General features: G+C 39.2%; 1 protein-coding gene and 1 long non-coding RNA gene across 4 annotated transcripts in view; one reads left to right on the top strand and one right to left on the bottom strand.

The window, feature by feature from the left end:
* Positions 1-26,930, bottom strand: part of LOC121909737 — a 62,097-nt gene that overhangs the window by 13,338 nt on the left and 21,829 nt on the right. The gene's annotated exons all lie outside the window — the stretch shown is intronic.
* stk32a (serine/threonine kinase 32A) overlaps positions 1-26,930 on the top strand; it is a 77,715-nt gene that overhangs the window by 30,733 nt on the left and 20,052 nt on the right. For all 3 annotated transcript variants that reach the window (XM_042430368.1, XM_042430369.1, XM_042430370.1), the window contains 4 exons: positions 3,930-4,103; positions 18,985-19,022; positions 25,491-25,580; positions 26,760-26,863. In XM_042430368.1, coding sequence (XP_042286302.1) covers positions 3,930-4,103; positions 18,985-19,022; positions 25,491-25,580; positions 26,760-26,863 — 406 coding nt within the window. The remainder of the gene's footprint in view (positions 1-3,929; positions 4,104-18,984; positions 19,023-25,490; positions 25,581-26,759; positions 26,864-26,930) is intronic.

Here is a 26,930-nt window from a genome sequence, read left to right as displayed (position 1 = left end):
TCTCTGTAATATGAAAACTGGGTTTGTATGGGTTTTATATGCATTTTCCTTAAGCCTCTATATGGAATAATAATTGAGGATACAACACATTCTGATTTAACAGATCTTAGCTTAGCTTTGTACAGTAACTATATTCAGAATGCTACTTAAATTCTTTCCAGAACATTAAAAATTATTTGTATCATCCCGTTACACTGTCCCTTTCTTGTGGCACATGCACACTCACACAGAATAACTTTGCCGAAAACTTTGAAGAACCTGAGGTTAGGTGTGGCATAGGCATTGCTGCTTGTCTGATTGATAATATTGCAGCTGGTCTCATCCATTCAGCTCTATAGTATAGTGCACTTTTAAGTGGACAGGGCCACCCTCTTCATTTCTTTTGTCCTTAAAACTGATATTCACAGGTATAGAATAGCTTGTTTATGTGCTGTTTGTGCTTGTGTATGCCTGTGCATCTGTGTGATTCAGATAGAGTCACTCATTCAAATTTAAGATGTCATGTATTCCCTCTGGTTTAAGGTATTTCATAATAATGTTTAATAATGCATGCATGTTATAATTTTAACATGGAGTTCAGAAGGAAGGAAAACTGTACCATATGTGTGTGTATGCTCTTGTGTATCTTAAAGGGAAATCTCTGTCTTTTTCAACCTGGATTTTATTTTCCCATCTTTTTGTGTCCATGTGAATAAAGGGGACAAAAGTTTTTGAAACTGGTCCAGTACTGAGCGAGAGCACTGCAGCCGGCTTGCTCAAGGAGAAGTCCTGTTCTGAAATCTTGCGAGAGTTGAGTTGTTGTCAAAACCAGCTAAATATTCAGCCATGACAGAGCTGGAGAGGAGTACCAGGAGGAGTTTGTCATGTTGGAGAACAGAAAGTGTAACTTAATGTTATCCAAAAGATTTTCAAAGTCATGGCTGAATATTTAGCTGATTTCTACAACAACTCTTGCAAGATTTCAGAGTGAGACTTTTCCTTGAGCGAGACTTGGTGAGACACAATAACAAACAAACTGGATCAAGCGAAAGGTAAAGAAAAAAGTTTTACTTCTCTGTACGGTCCTCTCCATAATGTTATCAGACATTTATAATAACAATCTGAGCCTGTCAGTGGCAAAAACAAGCACTTTTAGTGGACGTACATTAAAGGTGCGCAATTACCCCATTGGATTACATTGCAACCTGTTTCGCAGCTGCTGGCTGCAGCACTCTCGCTCAATACTGGACCAGTTTCAAAAATTGTTGTCCCCATTAGTCACTTAGACACAATAAGATGGGAAAATACGGTCCAGGTTGAAAAATACTGACATTTTCCCTATAATGCTCCTCATTGTGAATGTGTATGCGTCTTCAGGATGGACATCTCACAGATAGTCTTTCCACACTCTGAGGCCAGTGGCAATCAGATGTTAAGTGGTCTCAGCATTATCTGAGCCTTAGCAGACAGTTTGGAGTCAGCTAAATCAATCCCCATCCATCCAGTGCTGAAAAGCACCACCTACAATTTAGTGGACAAGGGCCTCCAGGAAGAGAGTTCACCAGTGTGGCAAAAAACCTCCCTTGGTCATTGAGCATTGAGTGATAGTCTGCACAGAGACATATTTGCCAGTAGAAACCCCTGAGGATCCTGTGCAGAAAGAAAAATGCACTAGTCAACATAGAAACCTATATTGGAAGTGTGTCGGTAGTGTTCTCCAATTTTAGAGAAGATCAGAACTTGCAGATGTAGGACGTTGTGTTGCAGACTATAATTCACAGAGCAACACTTTAGGCAAGCCACGAAATGTTGGCTGGTGCAATTTTTTAAATATTATTTTTTGCATAAATTTGTTTCTTGTGGGAAAGACTAATTGGCTCATCCTTTGGTTGGGAGGGGGGAGTTTGGCCCCGGTGGAAAACTTGGTATGTAAAATCAATGGCGGTTTGTGCAATAGCTTCTCAAATGGGGAAGTAGTGGGCTGCATGCTGATACAGGCTTGCTGTGCATGCCAGTGCCTGATTGATGGATGAACACAAGTAGCGTTGCCACCCAGACATTCCCTCACACACTAATAGGGGATTGGGGATTGATGCACACACATGCAAATACAGGCTACAATAAAGTATGCACTGAAATCAACCTAATACAAAATTCAATATTCAGCACTGAAAAAAACATTTAAAGTTAATTAATACAGATGTTATTTAATTCATGAAAAAAGTAGTGACGTTTTCTGCCACTTTCCCTGTTGGAGACACCTAAGGAGGCAGTTAAGTTTTCCTTGCCAGATTTTTGGACCACACACTGGCACAAAGAATATTTAATAGATGTACTGGTCTGCTTTAATGAAATGGCAAGACACTTGCCAGACTGATGGAAAACCCGCTTACCCTAAAGAGAGATAGAATCAGGGCAGGGAGCCATCTGAGCAGACAATGTTGCTGAGTAGATGCAGAACTGTGCTCAGTTATCAAGCTAGAATCGTCCTCTATCCCTCCAGCAATGCTGGAGGGATAGAGGACATATAAATGCTGAATAACACAGTGCACATCACTTCATGTAATGTAAAAAAATAAATAAATAAACGTGGATAATCTGTTGATCACTAATGTAATCACAACAGATGATATTTTCTCTGTTTTGACTGTCCTCGTTTTTTGTCGTGGAAACCAGCTGTGATGATTATCTTCGGTATTTTAAAATTTGCAGATGATATATTGACTTTTGTTTTCCTACATCAAGCTCGTTAGCATCATGGAATATTTGAGTGTACAGCTTTTTTTCTTCCCTTCATAATTTGCATTAATAAATCCAATCCAAACAATCCAGATAAAGATGAAGAGACAGATGATGTAGAATAAATAGGTTTTTACATAGTTTACAAAGTCTCCATCCTGTCAAAATGCAGGTGTCTTTTTAAGCTGTCAAAAACATGTTCAAATTGTAACACTGTGTTGCCTGTCTCATCTGTCTCCTAACGACCACAGCCACTTCAGTACAAAGTGATAAAGGATTTTCTTAACTTGTTAGCCTTGAAGACAGAATAATGAGCATTGCCTGAGGCATGACTCAGCCAATATATATGTGCTCCCTCTGCAATGTGAAAGAGTGTGATGAGTGTTTTTCTTCTGCTTGTAAGTCATACAAAGCAGAGCAGCATCAACCCTCGGAGACCCTGGGAGGCTCCTGAGGTTGTGTTTTCTGAGATCATGGGGTTGAAACACTGATGGGTAATTTTGTTGAACCATTTGTTCTTGTCAAATCTTTTGTACTGAGGTCTTGCACGCTGTTTTATAAGGTTGATTTGCCTGAGGAGCACAAGGCTGACATGAGTTCAATTTGCACTTGTCATCCTCTTTCATTTCTGTTCGGTAAAACTGTTGTATCTTCAACGTTGCAGCTATCCAAAAAGTTAGGATGGAAAAAATTTAGAAAAACAACCTTCTACTGAGTTAGACAGTGCACATTCCCCTAGCATGGGTTCCCACAACTCAAAACCCTTTTCTGGACTGTTTACTGTTGAATATTTGATTCTTATTTGTGACCATCTTCTAACTTTCATTGTCATTCTGCTTCTTCCTCTCCTCTCATCACAATCTTCTGCTTCCTCTTACTTCCCTCCTCCTCCTCTTCTTCTCCTGCAACATCCACATCTCCATATTTACTTTCCCTTCAAACCTCCCCCTCCGCTGCTTGACTTTGTTTTTCCTCATTTCTCATTCTTTCTGTCACCACTGTCATTTTCATATCCATTTCTGATTTCTTCTCCCCCTCTGTTCTGATTAAATGTCTCTCTCTTCCCTCTTCCTCCCTTGTATGTCCATATCTTCGCCACTCCTCTTCATTCTCTTTGCCAAATCTCTTTTATCTGCACCATATGTTCCTCACCACTACTTGCCATCCATCTGGCATTGTCAATCTTCACTCCTGTCCGTCTTCCCCTACAGGTACTCCTTCCAGGATGAGGAGGACATGTTTATGGTGGTGGACTTGCTCCTGGGAGGAGACCTGCGCTATCACCTCCAGCAGAACGTCCACTTCTCGGAGAGTACTGTCAAACTCTACGTCTGTGAATTGGCCTTGGCTCTGGGATACCTCTGCACCAAGCGCATCATACACAGGTGAGATGTTTTTTCTCATGAGTTCCTTCCTCTAAACCCATTTTTTGTGGTTTTGTGGTTGTTGTTTAGTAACCTTTAATAATGCAGAAAAAGGTTTGCTGCCACTTCTTTCTATACAAATAGTCTTTGTCTCATTGTCCCATTATTTCTATTCCCGCCACAGTACATGTCCTCCCTCTGTCTGTCCCTCCCTTACTTTTCACCATCATAGAGTTTGAGCATCAAGTATCCTGGTGTTCTTTTCTCCTTGGCTGTCTATTTTCATATTATTTTCTAATACAACTGCTCCATCACTGGGCAGAAAGGTCAACCTGTCTTGACATGAAGGTCACACCTGACACAACAGTTTACCCTGAGCTGCAGACTATGGCCATCATAAAATGCACCAGTTCTGTCTATGCTGCTGTGTCGATGCCTTATTTAATTTGTAAAATGCAGGTTAAGTGCTTTTTAGGCAGAAATATCTGCTGCTACTGCAAAGAAACAGACGTGCGTGGCCAAGAAAGATATGGCTACAACCCAATGTTATTATTTTAAGTTGTTGAAATGAGCATGTGATATCCAATTATACTGCCAAAATACTATGAGTGAGCAAAAAATTAAAAACTGTTCGCTTTTCCTGAGGCCCTAACGAGGTGAGACTTCCTTACTTGCAACAAATCTTATTCATATTATCTCTCATAATGCAGATTTAGAAGTATTTTTAAGTTTATTCATCTAATTTGATTTGCCAAATACATTTTGTAGGAAAACATCTTCAGTTCCTGAACTTTGTAACATGACTTGTATCAATGGAATTAGTGCTGTGGAAATGTACATTATGCTAAATTTACCATTTGAGCCACTGAAGTAGGCTACTGGTAATTCTACCCCTCTCAGTGTTTGTTTTTTTGTCTGGCTTTTCTTAGCAACTGGTCCTTATTTGTATGTGCTGGCCACAGCTATTATTTGAACACTGGCTTTTATATGAAAATACACAGTAGTTTTGGGCTACTGAACTACTCTGTTATGGTTAGGGAATGACTGTGGTTTTGATTAAATATTTCAAATGGTTACACTTCCTGACTTTACATTTATGAGCATTTTGAAAATTCACTCAAAATCAACATTTGCTGATGTCAATAAAAAATTGAATCTGGGCAGGATTACATTTCCTAGTGAGAGTGTAATTTTTATGACACAAAGGTTACTTAAGATTAACAGATATATGCATAAACCACTACCAACACACAACATACTGTATACTTTCTGTCTTTTAATGACCCTTAAAGAACTGTTAGTGCATACATTTTTATTATGCACGACCTCAGTGGGAATCAAACATGTCACGCTGATATAAATAGTGCTTTGCTCCAATATCTGAGGCACTGTGGTGGCCATGTTCCAGCCACTGCTTTAACTTACTCCTCCACTCTGGTGACTGAGCAAAGAGATAACCATAGAGAGAGGCCGTTCCAGATCATGACTAATAAGAAACATCACTGCAATAGAGAACACTAATTCATCACACCCCCAGATAACAAATTACGCCATTTAACGTAAAGCAGACTACTTGCTCTTGTCCACGCATTTAAACCTCCGTAGGACAGAGAGGGGGAAATAAATGGAATGGATTATTAATTTGCTTATTCATTCAGTCCATTGAGGGATATGAATATTTAAATTATGTTTTCTATTTTAGTGCTGGAGAGGACAGACTTGCCAGTTGATGTGCAGGTGTTGGGGGCGTTTGTTTAGACAGAATCAACATCTTTTCAATCTGCATTCATTAGCTTCAAATAGGAAGAGAGGCTGAAAGTAACTCTCAGCTCATCTCTATGGAAATTGAATATATAATTTCCTCCCTCAGATGTGGACGTGCAGACTTCGGTAGGGCAAGTGAATGCACTTAACGCCTTCAGAAAGCATTTATGTTTGTGTAAGTATGCACCTGTGTATACGTGTGTATATGCAGGATGTATGCACTCTCCTTCCGTTGGTCTTTGATGATCTTGATGATAATGAGGTTAGCAATGATGATAATGACATTAATTGCATGCAACAAGATGATACAGTAATTATGTTAGTTACGAGTTTGATCATGACTAAGTAGTTTGGTTCAGCATTATGGCTAAATGGCAACAGTAGCTTTAATTATTCAAATAGTCTCACTAAGATTAAAAAAAAGTCTTTGAGAGACATGCCTGAGAACAAATCACGTATTTACAAGTAAAGTAAAATAGGAATGTTTCTTTAAAATTTAAACCATCACAAATGTTATTAAAATTATTAGTAAGTGGAACTTTAATGAATCAGAGTAGGAACACCAAAGGTTTGTGCTGTTATGTTGTCTTTTAGTATAGTAGAGTATAGAACAAGCTTTAAATTATTTGGTATCATCAGCATAAAAAATTACATGGCTAGAGTCTGTGGATCCCACCTGGGTTCTGGGCAGAAACACTGGGATTTTTTTGATAAACACATAGGTTCATTTTAGGTATGTCACTTTATTAGCTTGGAAATCATTAAGTTCAGATATGACGATTGGTGTAGTTGAGAAAAAGGTAAAGATCTTGGAGGGAAATCTGTCTCTATATTGGAATCCATAATAACACAACAACAGCAGTGATGACAACAGACATCTCTGTATTTAGTATTGCTAATTATTTTCAATAATGAGCTCTTGCACTGTATGCCACTGTATGGCAAGTATGAACAATCTCAGGAGAGTAGAGACAGAGCAGCAATGAGGTTAACAACAGCAGTTTGGCTCATCTTGACAGAGCCTGGATGGAAAATAAAAGATAGGGTAGCGTCATCATGGGACATAGAGAAGCCTCTGAGCATGAAGTATGATGCAAGGTGGAATTTAATTTAATTCCACTGTGTTATTAAGTGGAAATGGATTTTATTTGAAAACTAAAACGTGGGAAAATGTCTTAGAAGTGATTATATTCATCTTTAAACAATACTATGTGTTTGCATTTGTCATTTGATGCTTAATGTTAGAGATACACAAATATTATTTATAATTTTGGTTTATTACAATTTGGGTCTTATTTTCATGCTTGTGTCCATCTTCTGAATTGGTTATGATATTTTGCACTCTTCCAAGTAATTGTTGAAATCTAGAAATGCTGTGCAATTGTTTGACAGCCAATGTTTTATGCCTTCATAGATTTCTTTTAAGGCATTCTGCTCTGTTCCAAGATCTCAGCAATTAACCTAGTGAGTACAATATTATTATTAACCATTGAAGTTATGTCCAAAACTATATATTAGGTCCATGCTATAATAACTACAATTATGCCTTCTTGTTTTCATCATGCTAAAACCAGAAATGAATAATCTTCACTCACAGTGTAAAACTTCCTACCATAAGTTGAAAATTTAACCCATGTTTTCATAGTCACATATACATTTATTACATTACATTCCACCATATATGATATGTAATACTACTACTGTTATACTAAGTCTACTGCTAGTCTCATCTCCTCTATATAATTCTTTTGTGGTGGGAAAAAATATTTTCTCAACTTAAACATGTATTTGCATTTTGACACATCAGGCTCAGAACATGATCAACCTAAGAGGTGTCATATATCTGCTTCAACCTACTGTAATTTAGGGTTGGTTAGTGAGTGTTTTTAACACTAAAGCCTCTGAGGAGTTTGAATTATTAACAACAGACTGAGTGTCAGTTAGATGGCATCTTCAGAGACTTGATGAGTCTCTCCAAACAAGTGGAAAGATAAATGGCAGGTGTGTGTGACATGGAAAGGCATATGTATATGTGTGTTTTTGTGTCTGAGTTGTAAGGATTGTGCACAGCCTCTATGACATCAACAACACTTATCTCTGGATGAATCCTCCGATGCATCTGGGTGCCTCTTGGGATCCTCAGACGACTTGCATGTTGCCAGCCAGCAGATGCTCTTAACAAGTTAATATGCCTCAGTTTCATTTATCAAACATGCTGCCCATGAAAGTCGTTAAGGGACCAATTGGTTAGCTCTTATCATATTGACAGAGATGGATAGAGATCCTGCGGACGGACCTCACTTTCCAGTTAAAGTGGAAGTTCATTTTGCGAATCCTAACTGTGGTGAGGAATCTCACAGAGAAACATGTACACTCCAAATGTTCATGTAGTAGTACACTGGTTTGAAGCATCAATGTGTTGCACAAAGTTCAGACAGTCTTTAAAACAGTTAAACAATCCATTGAAAATGGACACTAATTGAATAAAAATAATCATTTATAAGATACTTTAAGAAGATAGTATAATACTTTGTTGCTATTGCAATGTGTGGGCTTTTATGAGTTTTTATAGAAAGTATAGTAGCTTTTCCTGTGCTATGCAATTTCTATTTTTATTTTGTATCTACACAAATTTGAAAAGCAGTAATTTAAGCAATGAACAATTGTTATTTTTCATAATGTGTTGATGGTTTCAAGTACAGTAGCAGTTTAATAAAAAAACATAAGGCTGGAAAAGTTCAAACTTTTTCGATGGTCAATGAAAAGACCAAAGCCAATAATAAACTGATCCTACTAAAAAGTATTGTCTGTGTTGCTTATTTCTCAGTACCATAATGCTCTATTGTTGTCCAAAAACTACTGAAAATGCTCCAGTGATCTAGTCTTTGCACTGGGTAACATTTTTCCTTCATAACCTTGAACATGGCCAGTGTAGTTTAATTTGCGTCAATCCCACATATCTGTCCTGCTGTAAATGAGCAGAAAATGTGTATTAATCCACAGCTGAAAATAATCCTCAACAAATGCACTATTTTCCTCCTGTTTGAGTAACATTTGCTAAAAACTACAGTCCCCAGCTCAATCTACTTAGCACTAGTCAAATATAAAACTATATATTTGTGACCCATTTTTAAAGATTTTCGCATTCAGTGGGAACAAATGGGCTTGGGGCTGACTGCCACAAACTGGCTGGGGAAAGTCCTGAGAGACTGACTAACGCATTGAGTGTTCTGGTCTTCCTATAAAATTTGTTAACCATTAGAACGATATAGGATAACACCAGCCTTATTCTTTGATTAATTTATAATTGAAAACAGCACACAAATAATGCTTTTTTTAACGTTCAGGTCTGTTTATTCAAATTCCTATTTCATATCAAATGAAGTGAAGCATCTCAGCCAAGGAGTCTCTTTTGCAAGCTCTGATCTCTACTCCACATCTGGTCTCCCTTCCTCTCTCTCTCTCTCTCTCACACACACACACACACATACGCAGAGTGTGTACAGTACTTTTCTCTCATAATCCCTCTCATTATTGCTCCCCCTTATTCCTATCTTGTGCTATTTTCTCTACCTACTGTACTTGAATTTCTTTCCCATGCTCTTCTTTCCCTTATCCTCATTTCTTGGTCTCGGTTGTGCAAGGTTTTTTCCGTCTGTCTTTTTCTCTGAGGGAGTGGCACAAAGCATAGCTGGGCTTCAAATAATTTATTTGCTCCTTTTTGCCCTTCTTCTCCAGAGGCCTTTAGCCAAGCTGCCAAAAGGGAATGTAGTCTTGATGCACCATTCTTAATTGAAGGTGAATGAAAACACAAAAACTGTCTTAGTGGATCTTATCATGGATAGCTCTTAAAATGAAAAGATAGCATACAGTACTGCAAATTGCATATATGGAGTAAGACTAAGTCGTTACTCTTACTTTCCATCAGCTGCTGGAAATGGGGAGCATCTGTCATGACTTCAAGTGAAGTATTCTTTATTCATGGAGTGTGTTAATGTTTTATTTCAGCAGAAGAAGAAAAAGAAGAACCAGGAAGGAGGGAGGGGGAAATTATACGCTCATATTTCATAAATGCAGATTAAGGTGCCAGCTGCTGCCAGCTTTCTGATTTCAACCACAAAATGGTGAATTGAGCATTATCGTTGACGAAAATCTCCCTCAGCTCAACCCAGCTCACAACAGCAGATTAGCCAATGGGAGGAGGTTTGTGCTCTGAACATGATAGAGTGTTTACCAGCAAGTCTGCTCCAAAAAGGCCACTAATTGCCTACTTGTGTATCTAACTCACGTGTCTGCCTGTAGAAGATAGAAAGAGAGACTTTGGCAGTCTGAAAGGAAAACTGAGAGACAGAAAGAAAGAGATAAAGGTAGAGATACAGAGTCAAAGAGGCAGGCAAAGAGGGTGGAGAGAGCTGACATTTTTTGTAACACTCCTTGAATGTTTCTGACTCAGTGAATTATTCATCACTTGTAATTGTGATGTGAGTTTTGGCCTTGGATTTTTAGTGCCGACTGGCTGCTTTCAGCGTGTGCTCGGCGCACTCTGTCTCCCAAAAGCCGTCTCCAAATGAGACTTCAGACTTGTCAAACCCGACTTGATCAACCAGCTACACTCAATATGTGTTAAAGAATAAGTAATGAACATCTCTCAGCTCAAAGAGTTGCTACTGTCCTACTGCACACACTAATAGACACACAGAGTGTTTACCCATATGCGACACAACACAGCGACAAACACGTGTACACCTGTGCCATTCCCACACTGGTCAGAGATGCTTTTCGTCAACAGAAAGAAGAAAGGGTGAGGGAGAGATGCAGCAGTTTTTGTGGAGCGGAGCTGTTAGCCTCTGTGGGTCTAGTTGGGCTTTCAATTCACGTTCAAAGGAAGCGGCTGTCTGACTTGCTCTTGGATGGCTGGTGGGCGTGGGCACTTAGAACTGAGGGATTCTGACACTGTGTGCATCTCCACTGTGCATGCATATTTCTATGCACTGTGCGACCGCATATCTGTGTTCATGTGTGTTTATGTGTGTGCTGCTTGTTTTGAGTGTGTGGTGCAGCTGAGCTGTGGGCTTTCTGGGGCTTCCAGAGCTCCTCTACTCTCCTCTGTAACAGCTCTCTCTGCTTTTATTCTGGAGTAGAGAAGAGAGCTACTAAAGCAAGTAGAGCCATGAAAAAGCCTCTGATTAAACTGCCTGCAATCTACGCCCAGAAAACCAATAACACCATTTTCACTGTGGCAGCTATGGATTTTTTTTAATGGAATTAGAGTGGAAAACCTCTAAATTAAAGATCTATCCATTTTTCATTTTTGCCCAAAGCTAGAAAACACAAAAGCCAGACAAAGAGTAAACAAGGGCTGGGTATCAAATCTCAGTCCTATCTGAAAGAGTATTGAAAACTATCAAGCCCCAAAAGCTGGCATCAAATATGGTAAGATTTGTAATCTTGTTTAAATATTCTTAGATAGGATGGATTTTATTCAGCTGTTTATGTTTAGACAAAATTTGACAACTATGGATGTTTTGCAGAAAATAAAATCCTAAGTAAAAAGATATCTGGATTCGCTTCACAGACGACAACTGGGACACTGATTTGTAGACAGACAGAATGTGTCTTGGTGTTTTTATCCTCATATGGTGATTGAATATCTGGCAGTATTATCAGAAAATCCCCTGAGTGTTCTTACTGCCTCGCAGTTCACATCTAATAGAAGGGAACTGTGTCTTACTTTGTTGTGTGTGTGTTCGTATTGGCCTCTGTGGTGGATGCCCGTGAGCATGTATGCTTTCATGAGCTATTTGAATTATCTAAGTGTGGTTGCGTGACCTGTGTGTGTGTATAAGCCTTCGTTCTCAGGTGTGTTGGCCCACTCTAGTATCAGCGCAGTATCCTATGACCAGGTACAGGTTTCAGTTACCCCTCTACCTTTGATAGCAGGCTGTAATGAGGCCATTAGATCCTGCTAATAGCTTGTAGGGCAAGTCAACCGAGAGAAAAGCTGAGGGGATCAGCTTGCACTGAGCTCTCCCAGCCCTTCCTCTCACTCCTTATTCCCCAATTTTTTTTACCTCCTTTTTCTTTTGATCACGTCATCCCTTTTTACCCTACTTTGTACTCTCTACCTTTAATTTACCCTTAGCTCTCTAAATCTCCCTTTTCTGGCCCAAGCCATCTCATCGTCTCTCAACTTCATTTTCTCAAAGTGTCCCTACAGTACAGTATAGCATTGTATATTCTTTCTTCTTTCAAACCCCCCCCCCACCCCCAGTGTATTCATATAGCTCTTTATCTCTCTCACTCAATAAATGAATAGCTGTCTTGCTCACTAGCTTAGTTTTACCTCCTCCCTCTCAGTCCTGTATCAAACGGTTTCTCCCAATTCATCCCAGCTGCTGTCTGCCTTCCCTCCAGTTTCTGCTTAGACAAAGCTGTCTCCTCTCCTCCTTTCTGCCTCACATCATCCCTTTTACCCCTTTCTCCTCTCTCCCTCTAAGTTTATCTTTATAAATTTTATACATCAACTTTATATCTCCCCCCTTCCCTGTCTCTCTGCCTCTCTTCTTTTTTTGGCAAAATGATTCATGCAGAGTTGTCAATTAATGTTTAAATTGCTGTGGATTATCATGTTTTCTTCACTTTTTACTCTTATGTGAAAAAGGTGAGGAAAAAAATAAATCAGAAAATCTGAGAATCAGACTGGAAAACGTGCAGCTAAAAGAGCTACAATTTCATTTACTACTGCAGTGACAAGACAATGAGAATGACAGATACTACTAATGAGGTTTACTGATTTAAGTGTTTCAGTGTTTCTCCTATAATTGTACAGGCCTGTCAGGCCACCAGGCCAACAAAAACCCCCGCCAGGCCAAAGATTTTTTTTAAATGCCAAAAATAATGCCAAATATCCATTCATTCGGAAATCAATAGCGCCTGGGAGCCTCTGAGCAGTGCTGTTTCGAAACGTGAGTCAACATATGTGTCGTTGCCTGGGAAACTCCAGGTAGCGTAACTCCTTTAAGGAATAGGGCAGTATGTAAGTGAGTGAGTGGTTAAGCGAGAGAGTGAGCGTCAGAGAAGTGACAGTGAATGTGAGCAGAGCAGAGGAAAAGGTCAGCAGTAAGGCCGTATTCAGACTAAATCAGGCGGCGCGGCGTTCAGTGGCAGGGTTGAGCGGAGGTGTGTGGGGGTGTGGGTGTGTTTATTTGTCCTCCGGAACGTAACCTCTGTGAAACAATCAGAAAATAACGTTTTATTGATCTGATTCACCGGCATTGTCTACCAGCACTCCCTCTCTTCATTCACTCTCTAGCTCGCTCGACCACTGCTGCTCTTGCTCTCACTTTCTCTCTCTCACTGGTGCTCTCTCTCTCTTTAAAAATGAGTCAGGAAGCAGACAGCAAAGCCTAACTTTACTTTCAACATTAGTTGTTGTTAGTTAGTAAGTTGTCAATCTGACAGTAAATATGCAGACTACAGTGTGTCAGTTAATAAATGCTGCAGCTTGTCAAGACCAAGAAAAGTCTTGTCTGTTGTTTCCCCAACTGCTGGAAACTGAAGGGGGTTAGCTCCGAATTAGCAACAATGAGTTAGCCTAACCTGACGACGCTAAACAGAGAATAGAGAACAGCCCCCCCCCCGCCCCAGCCAGGCCAAACCACTCAACCTAAGGGAAACACTGTTTCCTAACTTTTTTTTTTTTTTGTGACCACATTTTATCCGAACCAAATGACAGAACAGTGTAACCGCTTCATCTCATACGCCTATTTGTTGTGTCACCCCTGAAAGCATCCCGTTCAAAGTGGTAAACGCTTACAGATGGTTGACATGTCACCTAGCCAAACAGTCCCATCTTCACAGCATTGGTGTGACCGGGGCTGCAACAGACCCATCTGTTTCTCAGCACTAATAGATGCTGCATAGCAGTTATCAAGGCTAATACACAGGAGACAGACTACCAGTTGCAATAAGTGGGTGTCAAGTAAGCGTGCTTTCTCAAGTGTTCTCTTTTACTGTTTTGTAGAAATAGATGATACTGTTATGCGGGTTAATTCACTTGATTCTTTTGGCCGCAGTGTAATAGAAACAACACAGATACAAATAAAAAAGACAAACAGACAAAACAGCACCACCAAAAACTCACTACATCCTAATATACATAACATGGACAAAAGTGAAACATTGTTTAAAAAAACTTTAACAGTTTTCTGATGTTTTTAAAATACATAATCAGAACCTTCCTGTAGTTGCAACGATGAGGTCATTAAAAAAACAGCCATAGGTGAAAAACACTGAAGTTTGTTTTCAATGCCGACTCAAAAAAAAAAAAAGATCCTGTGAATATTAACACTGCTTTTTCCCCAGACATCATCATTACAGAACTGTCTGACCTACTTCCATTAAGACTTTATTTGTGATAGAGAGACTTTAGTTAGTAGTTGCCTGGTAATTCTTTTATGTCAGCATCCATAAAAGGAAAATATAATTTAATTCATGGATTGTTAATCTAGATGTAACTGAGAAACTGTGAGTATTGATTGTGACTGTTAGAATAGGCTTCATAAGTCTCTGAAGTTTATAAATTATTGACTATTGTAGTGCAAAACTCCTATTTATATAGGCCGGAGCCCATTGAGGGTGTCTGAATCTATTCTTCTATTTGTTACATTTGTTTTAAATAAATCTCATTATTTTGCATCCTGTAACATGATGCTTATTTATTCATTTATTTACTTAGCAATGTAACACTAAATACACTTTTTGAGTTAGTACTACCATATATTTACTTCATTATGCTATTAATTAAATCTATTAACATTTAAATGGCAGCGTCATGTAACAACCAACAAGTCCTCCAAATTTAACAGCCATATTATGCCGCTTAACAAAATAGGAGCGTAATATGCTGCTTTCCAAAACCGTTACAAATCACTGATAAAAAATAATTATGTTCTGTGGTGTGGCAACGACCCTAACCCTTTGGTTAGGGTTAGGGAAAGATCATGGTTTTGGCTAAAATGATCACTTGAAACGTGGTTAAACGTGGCAACTGTCGTTGTCTTGGAAACACCACGTTACAACTTTTTTTAAAAATGTCCCAACTCGCAGTTGAAAACATGACACTCACAGTTGGAAACGGGAAGCAAACAGTGGTCTTCAGCATCTTTTGCCACTTTTTGCCATCTAACTAACTATTTAGACATCCACCCAACCCACTTCCCCAAGGAAGTCACCTCATATTGGCATCATCTGAACAGCGTCACTTCCCCGGGTCATAATTACTATGGCCACTAGATGGTGTCTGTCACTCAAACGTAACTATAGGTTGTTTTTGATAACTGAATTTACAACCTATAGTGTTGTTTTGGGAAAAATTTTGGAAAAATCTGCATGTTTGCACTCAAGATACATCAGCTATCCTGTCACTTGGTAATTTTAGCCAGGACTAGGTAATATTACCTTAATTCAATATCACAGTTAATTCACTTCTTTACAGCTCCAGGCTGAAAAATGTGACAGGGGCATGTTCAAGCTAAAAAGGGTGTCAAGTTGCTCTTGGATGTACACTGTCAGAGGAACAGTTCGGTCTTGGCCCTCATCATCATCACCACCACCTCTACAGCTTGGCTTTTACCATGTGCAACCTCCTAATGAGCCTTACTGCTTTGCTTTATCTCTTGAGCCAGTTGTCTCGGCCCCTCCTTGTCCTGTGGCTTCACAATGGCAGCGTGGCCTTTAGCCATAAAAGAAGCTTCCTTGTTCTCACTTACAGACTGCTTTTTTAGCTGCAACACATGCCCCTCCTCTCTCCCCTAATGCCAGCCTTTGAGGCAAATGTCAGCTAATTAAGGGTAACATGGTCGACCTTTCTCACCCGCACCTGGCGGTCTGCCAGAGCACCAAAGAGCCACGCTTCATGCTACAGGTTGAATGTGCCACAGGAGCACACACACATGCACATACGCATACACAAAATACAAGTCAACTTTGCCTTTGATATGCTAAACATGCTGGGTTCCTACAGGGCAGTAGACTTAATTAGAGGAGACGCTCGCTGTCGGATGCACAATGAGCTGACTGTCAGCTGAGACTGCTGCAAACATGATCTGTGTGTTACAGTCTCAATTTGGTGTAATTCACCAAAATACATTAATGTCCTGCCAAGAAAGTTTCACGTGCTTTTGAACAATTGTCCATTTTGTTCACTGAAAACCTGTATGGGTGTGTGATTTTGTTCCAACAGAAGTCTCTAACAACAGGTCATTGAAAATGCAACAATCCCTCGCTCCTGGACCCCCTGGTCAAATGTTGTAGGTGTAATTGGAGTCATTCATTGTAACCTCTGCAATCAAAAACACGCATTTGAGTCCACTTAAGAATAGCATCTTGATTTCGCCATCCCCGCTAACGTACACACAATAGGTACTTCTTAAATGTCTTCATTCTGTAATGTTTATGTCAATTTGAGGATGTGGTAACCCTGAAAATGAAGTGCTGGAACATTTGAGAAGGGCACTGAATATTGAATATCGTCTTGCCGTTCCAGAGACGAGAACAGAGAGATGCTGAGAACACACTGTACCCTTCCACTCTTTAGGTCTGCAGCCACACACATGCATAAAGAAAATGGACTGTTGAGATGAAAAAAAAAGAACTTGCACATCTTAAGAGAGAATGGTAATTATCCAAATCTGACACCGTCAAAGACTGCAAGTTTGTGTGGTTGCGCATGCCTTGTCTGTGTGTAGAGAGGCTATGTTTCTGTGTGTATTGGTAGGCAGTGGTAGGGACCAAAAAGGTCAAATGCAAAAAATGTATAAGCACATATGATATTTGGAGGTCTGATAATGTTGTGTTATGAAAGAAAGAGAGGTGACAGTTTCAAGGACAGATAAAGATCAGTGAAAATGAAAGAAGAGAAGAGAATAATTTGGCTTTGAATTTAAAAAAATGGCCAGGAGGGACATCATCGGTCACTGAACTGTTCTTTGAAGTATCTGACTGTCATCAGGGACCTCGGTATTTTTACTGGTGCCTTTATGTCACTGTCTAACAATTTGGGATTGTATAGACTGAAATCTGTTGTTCTGTTGAGTCCATTCTCCTCTCCATAACATTCACTTTTTATGGTGATGAGTATTTATTCATCCCGAGTTCTTTACACTCATGAGAAGTGAAGTGATTTGGAAGTGTGCATTTATCATGTGTGTAATCGCAACAACAAAGAAGGCATGAGTGGCTGAATGTGGCTCATTTTCATCAACATCAAAATACTTCAGTAGTTAACTTTGTTGAGTACTGTTTTCTACCAAAAAGAAAAAATAAATTACAGAAATTTCCATGAAAGTATAAAATTGCATTTACAGAAAAAATATGGCCAGTTTTCACTGTATTCAATAAAATGTAATATATAGGAATCATTTTATAATTTTGTACTACATTTCCTCATAAAATCTTTTAAATCTTTGAAGTCTTAAGACCCGATCCAACACATCTTTTAGTGTACAGTTAGTTTACTGCTTCCACGAACAGATGCGTCTTCCAGAACAATGTGTCATTTGGATTTACATGGCATAAAAAATAGAAAAATAGGTGCAGCGGAATAAACATCTGCTTGAAAATTGTAGTAAAACAGAAAATGCAAAGGAAGATGAATAACAAGCAGGAGCAATGAGTTTGGGAAGAGCCTCAGTCTACACCTGTTCCTCTTCTCAGGTGTCTCAGCTACTCCCACAGCTTAACCTGCTGTCCCTTCCTCCCCCTCAAATGTATTTGACATTCATTTGTTTTCATCACACACCTGGCATACACTGGTGTGACAGAGTGCCATTTTAAAGTTTCAGTCGGAGGTGTTGTATGTCCATTTTTGTCCTTCACTGAGGCGAAATTGTTGAACACAATAGTAAGTCGACCTATAATCAGTTTCAGAAATCTTTTATCTATTCATCTAGTTTTGCGTAGGTCATTTCCAGAAACAAATGCTCTGTGGTTTGTTTAGAATAAGTAGAAGGAGAACTGGGTAATTAATATGAGCAATGTAACCTCAATGGCAGAACAGACAAAGAGGAGAGTGCCACCTACAGAAACGCAAACGTCATCAGCAGTAAATAAGACATCGGAATACTACCCACACTGTTTTATTTACAGGTGAACTGTGGGAAGTGCAATGCACAGACAGCAAAGCCATTTGTACTCATTACTAAAGAAGTTTTCAAAATCAGAACAACCAACTTAAATCAAGTAACTTGTAGATTATTACTTTGAAGCATATTTTTAAAGGACTCTCTCCTATGGGACCAAAACTTATGCAAATGTTTGTTCTGAATGTGACATCATGTCATCTCAGTCTGACACTGACTGGTCTGATTTTGATAAATGTTTGTGCTTTTTACACAACCAGTCTAATTTGGATAAAAGTTGGAGGTATGATACAAAATGTTACATCATTCCAAATGAACTAACTTATAGTTAACTTTAGGCAACTGAAACCTCTCATCTCCTACCTCCTACTTTGACCATACGGACGGCAAACATTTTATAAACTAGTTGTTCAACAAATTACCAATCCTGTTATTTCACACCACAGACACAACACCGTGATGTAGTCTCATACTAATTAGTTGGTGAAAATCTGTTTGGAGTCATGAGAAAATGTCCTCATAAAAATGAGTAGAGCTGATCTGAAGCAAGCAGAGTGAAGGTCAGTACAGCAGCCCAGATTCTGTCTGTTCACTGTCTGTTCTGTCACACTCAGCTGCACACACACAAACCATGACTACACTGGGCTTCTTGGGGATTGGATTACCAAATGTTTAAGCTCACAATATCAGGGACACAGGTAGTTTAAGGTAATAACAAATTATACTAAACTGGCTTTTTTACATTCCATTACTTTACAGATTTTGTTTTACTATGACCATCAAAAATCTCTGCCAGATTTTGCAAATCCCACTTCTCCTTGTCCTGCAAACAATGATGTGAATTAGAATTTTTAATATTTGGACAGAAATTACATTCAAATATTATCTGATCCTGATTTGACCCACTCCCCCCCCCCCCCAATCACTATACACGCAAACACATACACACAACAACACATACTAATCTCACTGTACTGTGTTTGTGTTTCCCCTTCCAGAGACATCAAACCTGACAACATACTACTGGATGAACATGGTAAGATCCATTTTCTGATTAGATTTTTAATCCATTCATATAGAATTGATTTATATAGAAGCGAGGTGGAGGTGGAATTCAAAGTCCCTTTTGTTTACATACTGTATGTTCATGACAGTTGACTCACATGTTGACCTGACTTGACATAATGTGCCAAATTCAAGACGTTAATTGCCTCTGACTTGGGGTTTAACCAAACCTCCAACCTCTGGGATCACTTCTGCACAGATCAAAGGAGTTGCAGTACCGAGAAGCAGGTTTCACAGTTGTTGCCTAGATAGGCTTTAGAGCAAAAAGAAGAAAAATACCTCATACCTTAATTTATTTTAACAAATGCAGCATAGAGAGTGAGTGCACAAGTGCATTTTATTTTCAGTCCACACCGCCAGAGTCAGTTGAAGCACTGTGATATGTACATGATGTGTTTCTTTGTTTTTCTTCTCTGAACTATGGGATGAAATAAAACAGAGGGATCTGATGCTGTACAGGAAAATCCTCTTCGGAATGACTGATTAAGTCTCATTATAGGCTTTAGTGTCAGTTTCAGTTTCACACAAATTGGCATACACACATGTACACACATACGAAGAGGAAAGAGGGAGAGAGAGCATTGTGTGTGTATAAGTCAGAGGGAGGAGGAGAATTATAAATCAAGTAGACACAAGACTGTAATGTTTTCATCAATATGTTAATCAAGAGGAATATTAATGTACTTCATGATACACAGAGACACACAAACATTCTCAAATAAACATGATGCTGCAGTATGGTACATATGCAACCTCAAATTGTGACCTGCACCCTGATTTAACTGTTCATCTGCTGTACAAACAGTAGACATAATACAGATTTCGTCAGGCTCACAAGATCCGAGTAAAGCTTGAGCACAACTCAAATGAGCTTAAAAATGTCCACATACTTTTGGTCATATAATGTGCACACATACATAAACGCACACAAAACCACAAAACTGAGATCTCAGAGGGCACCGGGCAGCTGCTCAAGGGAGCTAAGGGGATATGTGGGATGGCAGCCCTGCTGTCGCTACACACTGGAAGCAGACAAAGAGAGAGAGAGAGAGAGAGAGAAAGAGTTAAGAGAGAGACAATCAAGAGGACGAAAGAGACAAACAGGGAGAACTACGAGGATAAGACATAAAGGAGGAAAGTGATGAGCAAACATTTCTGGAAAAGAAAGATTTGTCAGAGGCAGAAAAATTGGGTAGGCAAAGAGAGAAGATGACATGGGAAGAAGAGAGATAAAAATGAGAGGGATAAAAGGAGAGATTGAGGGAGGAGAAAGAAAGAGGCAGCAGCGTGTGTGTCCTTTCAAATTCAATCTCTCTCCCTCCCATCTTCTCTCTCCCTCATGCATTCTACTCACACTGTTTTTCAGTGCAGACCGGTAGTTTAACTCTCCACTGAAGTCTAACACAACATGAGGTATCAGAAGGGGGCAGAGGGCTGTTTGATTTTTGCACACCACGTCAATTTTGCAAGCTGGAACCGACCTGTTTCTCCTGTGTTCCTCTGGGAGCTGCTTCATATAGAGAAAAACAATTTACTCATGCACGTGTGCTGTCACTTTGTTAAACAGCATAGCCTCAGGATATTGAGAGGAGCTCTAAGAAGGCTGTTGCCTATATTATTGTGAAGACGCAAACATGCAATGAAAGCAGACAGTACATTAAAGGCATAGTGTGAGAGAAACCACAGGTCTCTCCTCCTCTCCCAAACACAAAAAAGCACTGGAGCATATACATGCCACATCAATACTCATGGGACTTTAAGTAGGTACTTTCTTGATGAGTTAAACCAGTTTGAGTTTTCAGGGAAACAGAATCATTAAGTTCATATTAAAAACTTATAAAGTCAATATACACATGCAAGCTAATGGTATTGACAGTGCATTAAATGTTATTTCCTGTCCTGTTGTACATGTCATTATGTTGTCATGTTGGTGTCTGTGTGTCTTTTTGTCTGTGCCAACAAGCAATCTTGCCTTAAAAAAAAGAGAAGATATCACAATTATAGAAGCTTAAAGTTTACACAACAGATTTTGGTTTTGGTGTATCTTGTTGCACAAGTTTGCATCATTCATTCTCCTTAATCAGGGAAACGGATGTGAGTGTAGCTACGTTAAGTGCTTACAGTTTTGAGATGCAGAAATGATATCAATTGATGTGTTGTGTGTAGACAAGCATGACCCCATAGAAAAATTGGCTAAGTACAGTATTCATTAACTTAATTGATGATCAAATCGGCATGATTGGAAATACTTAAACTTTTATGATGCTTAATTCATCATTATGATTTGGCAAGTGCCTCTTGTTCATTATGGTATTATGGGTTTTAAATCAAATACAATAGTGTTTAGGCCGTGGATGTATAAAGAGAACTGGATACAGCATCAGGGGCGACGCCCTGTTAATTCCTATGAAAGTTGCTCAGTGGCGCATGAAGCCAAAAAAGCCACTTCTTGAAAACATACTGTGCACACCAAGCCCCCAGGAACAGCGCCGGGCTGTGAAGCCAATTTGACATAGCGGCCAAACCGTGTAATTACAACGTCACGCCGCTATTGGGCCCAAAAATACATTTTTTTGAGCATCACAACACCCGCAAAATGACTCGTCTCACTATCAGAATTTGATCCGTTCGGTCCAATCACATTTCGAAAGCCTGAAAGAGCCGCACGATTGAATTGTTTTATCCCCATTCAAGTTAGCCGGAGGGCTAAACCAGAAGTAGCCGGCTTGGCTGGCGAAAGTCACTAGTGCGCTTGCTCTGTGGGCCCAATAATCCCGGGTAATTTTATATACGGAAGTCAAACTTTTTTGGCTTCATGCGCCACTGAGCAACTTTCATAGGAATGAACGGGGCCCCACCTTCGATGCTGTATCCAGTTTTCTTTATACATCCATGGTGCACACTCTATGGGCCCAATGTGCCCATGGAGCATGCTCACTAGAGACTTCTGCCAGCCGAGACTGCTAACTTACGGTTTAGCCCTCTGGCTAACTTGAATGGGGATAAAACAATTCAACTGCATGGCTCTACTAGACTTTAGAAATGTGATTGGACCAAATGGATTAAATTCTGATAGCGAAATGAATCATTTCGTGGTGGTTGTAACGCTCAAAAAAACGTATCTGCTGATTTACAGACGTCACATTGACGTGACATTGTAATTCCACGGTTTGTCCACTATGTCAAATTGGCTCTTGTTACTAATGTTCATGTTCCAGTTTTCATGGGGATTAATTCAACAATGAGATGATACATATTAATTACTTTATTATTTCTAATATATGATAATCTAGCGTAAAGCCCTGCCGTGGCTCAAACATTTTTTAATGTAATAAGTGAGTTTATATATTGAAAATAGGTTGTGACCACCATTGCTGAGACAGATGAGGTCCTGGATGCTGGTAGTGCTACAGAGAAGGAGAAGTGTTGAGATATACTGAAAATGTATTGTGATATGATGATGAGCAGCTGTAAACATTTCAATTTCATACACATCTTCATTGTCAACTAACAATTACAAAGAACGCTGTCACATTCACATGATGTTCTATCAAATCAAATTTATTGGTAGACCTCTGGTTAAAGGATGGGGTTACCATGGAGAAACAGAGAGGGAACCCAGAGAAAACAATTGATTGGATATGGAATTATGCATTAATTCTGACTCTTAACAGGAGTTTGTAAATTGTGTCAAGGAGAACATCTGTGGTTACATTACTCTTGCTTTGTGAAACAGGCCAGTTTAGTTTGAGTGATATTACATAAATATTGTACATAAAGTTCATGTAGAAGTGCTCAAAAGCCTAAATGTGGATACTTAAAGTGGCCCACAGAAATCCATAAGGGGACCACTGGCAAATTCATTTCTGTCTGTACAGTACTGTATGTGTTATGTAGTTCTCATCGGTGGTGGGGTTGTTTTGAGGCAGCAGCAAGCAAAGAGAAATTAAAAATAGAAGAGATATGCAGCAGCGTGATATAACGTAAGGATCAAATCTCAACAGTTGTGCAGCTAATCCAAACAAAACACATTAGATAACTAAGCCACCTGCTGAACCATTGTTCAGCCACTGCAGATTTTAACACTCACACAGGTAGGGAATAGTTTGACTGGAGACAAATGGGGGTTAATTTCACTGACTGACTACAGATTTTAGATCAAGAGATTTTATTTGAATTTAAAGGAATGGTATCACTCTGAACTACATGTATTATTTTAACAAACTGTAATTTTCCCTTCAATGAGTGCAAACACATGATCAGAGTGGGCGAAGTGGCCATTTCAAAAACAGTGCAATAGCAGCTTAACCCGAAACAAGAACATGCTACGAGAAACCATCATTAAAGCTTTAAAAAAAACAATTATATTAAAAGCATTGCAACAGAGTTAATTCAGGCATATTTGGGCTTAAAAAAAACTTCTTTTATCTACAGCGTAACATGTCAACATGCTAAGCAAGGAACAGGAACAGGGCATTAAAAATGACTTTGCTGAAAAGGAAAAAACAATACTTAAAAGGTGCATCAGCTAGCTAATGTTCAGACATTTTATTATATTCTGCCACAGCAGACTCTTGCTTATCGTCTACACCAGGAAATGCTACTTTAAAATAAAAGACACCAGTGTGGTGAAAAAACTTTGTTACCCAAAAGCAACGTATGTACATTTTCGGAAAAAAACATTGATTTTAATTTAATCTCTCTCTGACTAAGACTCAACTCATGTTTGTGTCTTTTGACAGCTGACTCAGTGGCATATCTGCTCTGCGACTGAACAAACAAATGTCCCAACAACACTTGTCAACTCTGAATATTTCAAATTGAAAAATGAACAATTACTAATACTGAAGCAAACCCATCAGTGTAAAAGCCTTTGCTATTTGCCCCAAGAGGCTGCACTACTCCTTACACTCAGTACACCAAAGAGGTTTCAATCTGAGTGTTCAAAGCATGTCTATTCAAGATCTATTTTTTGCTTCTAGGGACTATTGGCCCAGCAGCCCAACATTTTGATAATGGCTGTCTGTTTCTTCCCGCTGGCTACCATAAAACTCCTGTCCTAAATCTGTCTTCTGCAAAGCTAAGAGAGATGAAGACAGAAAAGATAGAAGAGAGATAAGTATGTGACAGAGGCAGGAGGCATCATTAAATATGAAAAAAAAAAAACAATGAAAGGAGCTCCACTCTTACTCAAGCTCCACTTAAAGTCTGAGTCAGTCCTGCTGCACCTCTGTCACAGTCATCAGACTGCATTAACAATCGGTCCTTGTATATGGGCAAAGCACCGCCCGATCTCCCCCCTCTGCATCACTACACATCTACACTCATGCACCACGGCTTTGAACATAGTATGTGAGCACATTTCAAACAGCAAAGGACATAGAGAGCTAGAGAAGCCAGAGCATAAAATAGTAAAAAGATGGGGGCTTTTTTTGAGGAAGAAGAAAAGTAAAACTTGAATAATGAGAAGAGGATAGAGGAAGATACAAGAGGCAAAAAGCAAAAGAGAAGAGAGGGGGATAATAAAAAGGCAGACAGAATAAAAAAAACTGAAAGAGGAGAGCACTGCAGCGATAGAGAAGGTAAAGAAAAACCAGTAAAAGGAGAACAAGCGAGATGGTAGTTTGTTTTTTTTTCTTACATGGACAGATTATTTCTGGCAGTTCACTTATCTTTAAGGACCAATGTCTTTGTGTAAATAAATTGTCTTTGACTGGCCAGCTCCTGCCTCCTTTATATTCACACAGTTATCTCTGTGTGTGATAAAATATTCTACCTTTTTATTTTATGTGTGAACAGTATGGCTATGTGCGTTTGTGCATGTGTGATCTTACTGTATGTGCTTCTAGGTTTACAGGGGACATTCATTCATGCGACAAATACTCTTTTGCTCTGTCTTGCTCTGTCAGTCTGTATGACACACACAGGCACACACATATACTGTACCATCAGCTCATTAGCGTGTGCTCAGTGTGCATGGCAAAGACTCTCGGCCATCTTGCGGCACAGTGAGAAACAGGTCAATGGTTTGACATTGGAAACCAGCGAGATTGCCGCTAAAATACCCAGGAAGCTCTTCTAGCTCAATCACAATTTAATAACATAAAATTCAATCAATGAAGCCTCAGTTAATTAGCTTTTGATACCTTTTAATAATTGAAATGTAAGAGCATTATGATTACATTATTAGAGAGCATTATTTCAGTGTTTCAGTTACACTGTATATTAAAATCCCTCATATTTGCATATCCAACATTTACATACTTTAAGCAGCATACAAAGTAGGATATCTGCTATCTGTAGGCTGATTTAATTTAATTCCAAAAGCTTAAACTTTAAGGGGAAACAGTTAAGACTGATGTTTTAAACAGAGCTTAGGTTTCACACAAGTGATACACAGTAAACATGTATTATAAACAAAATAATCTCTATTCTACAGGACACGTTCATCTAACGGACTTCAACATCGCAGCCATTGTAAAGGAAGACCTAAAAGCAACGTCCATCGCTGGGACCAAGCCATACATGGGTAAGAAAATACATTTTTGACCAGTATTTCACAAGGCAACTTTAATGCTGGGGATCTCAAACAGCATCTAGAGAAAACCATTTTGAAACTAGGAGCTTTAATTCACAGAAATTTTGTGACATAACTTACAGTAATACTGCATTTAGAAACCAACATTTATCCTTTTCAGCACAGCTGCAAGTGTCCTCCTCATGACTCATTATTACAGTAGCGATCCAGTACAGATCCATGTAGATTCAGTTCCTTAGAGATCTGATAGGAACTAACAGGATTTCTGGGGAATATGAATGACAAGGCAGCCTGTGTTTGTGTGTGTGTGTGTGTGTGTGTGTGCCTGTTTCTGTCATTATAAGATGCGCGTTTATGTTCATGTGTGACAAGTTTTCTGGCAAATACTCTGTGGTGTAACAGAAACTCATTGGTCTTCTGGGAAAAAGAAAAAAAACCCTCTCTCAGAAGCTTCAGTAGATAAACTGCACTTTTCTTCCTTAGTGAAAAGGCAGCGCAAACCTGCCACAAAGGAGAGGAGTGCGTGTGTGTGAGTGTGTGTGTGTGTATGTGTGTGAAATGCTTTTCATCACAGAAGCAACAACAAAAACTTGGCAGTTAAGTGTGAAACTGGGCTGGTTATGGGCTCAATGTGGAAAATGATACAATCCTTTTCAGTAAAGCCTATTGCCAGTTTCTCACAATTCGGAAGACGTAACAACAAATTTGAAATGTATAAGCAGCTCGTACAGTGTTTCACAAGCCCCTTTTGTGAGATTTTACATGTTGTTCTCATACCTGAATAACCTTTAACATAAAGTTGCAACAGCAATCTGACTGAGTGGGACCTTGTAACATTTCTGTGACACATCCAACATCTAGTCTCCTTCCCTACAATTTCAGTTTTATCCATGCTGAATGAATGGAAATAGGCAGCAGAATTTGCCATCTAATAAATGAGAAAACTTATATAGGGTTTCACTGTAAGAAGAGGGTGTAGTCTCCTTTATGGATGAAGCTAGCTATATTTTCCATGTCTGAAAAGGGTTATATTTGAGATAAACTGTCCCCAAAACAAAAATGATGAGAACCATGAATTCAAGAGATGAAAATATACTAACACACCAAAGTCTGTTTCTAACCTAGGCACCACACTTTTAATTTTGTTGTACTTATTTTTCTGTCTGTCAGCTCCTGAGCTTTTTCAGATCTTCGAGGGGTCCCACCCTGGCTACTCCTTCTCTGTTGACTGGTGGTCGCTGGGTATCACAGCCTACGAGCTACTAAGAGGACAGGTAACGTAGGCACACACAGAGCACCATCACCATGTCCACATCTCAGCTCGCTTTAGCATGGCCTGGC

This window comes from Thunnus maccoyii, chromosome 13 (genome assembly GCF_910596095.1).
Source record: "Thunnus maccoyii chromosome 13, fThuMac1.1, whole genome shotgun sequence".
NCBI lineage: Eukaryota > Metazoa > Chordata > Actinopteri > Scombriformes > Scombridae > Thunnus > Thunnus maccoyii.
Note: the sequence above shows the minus strand (reverse complement) of the source record. Positions and strands in the feature narration are given on the sequence as shown.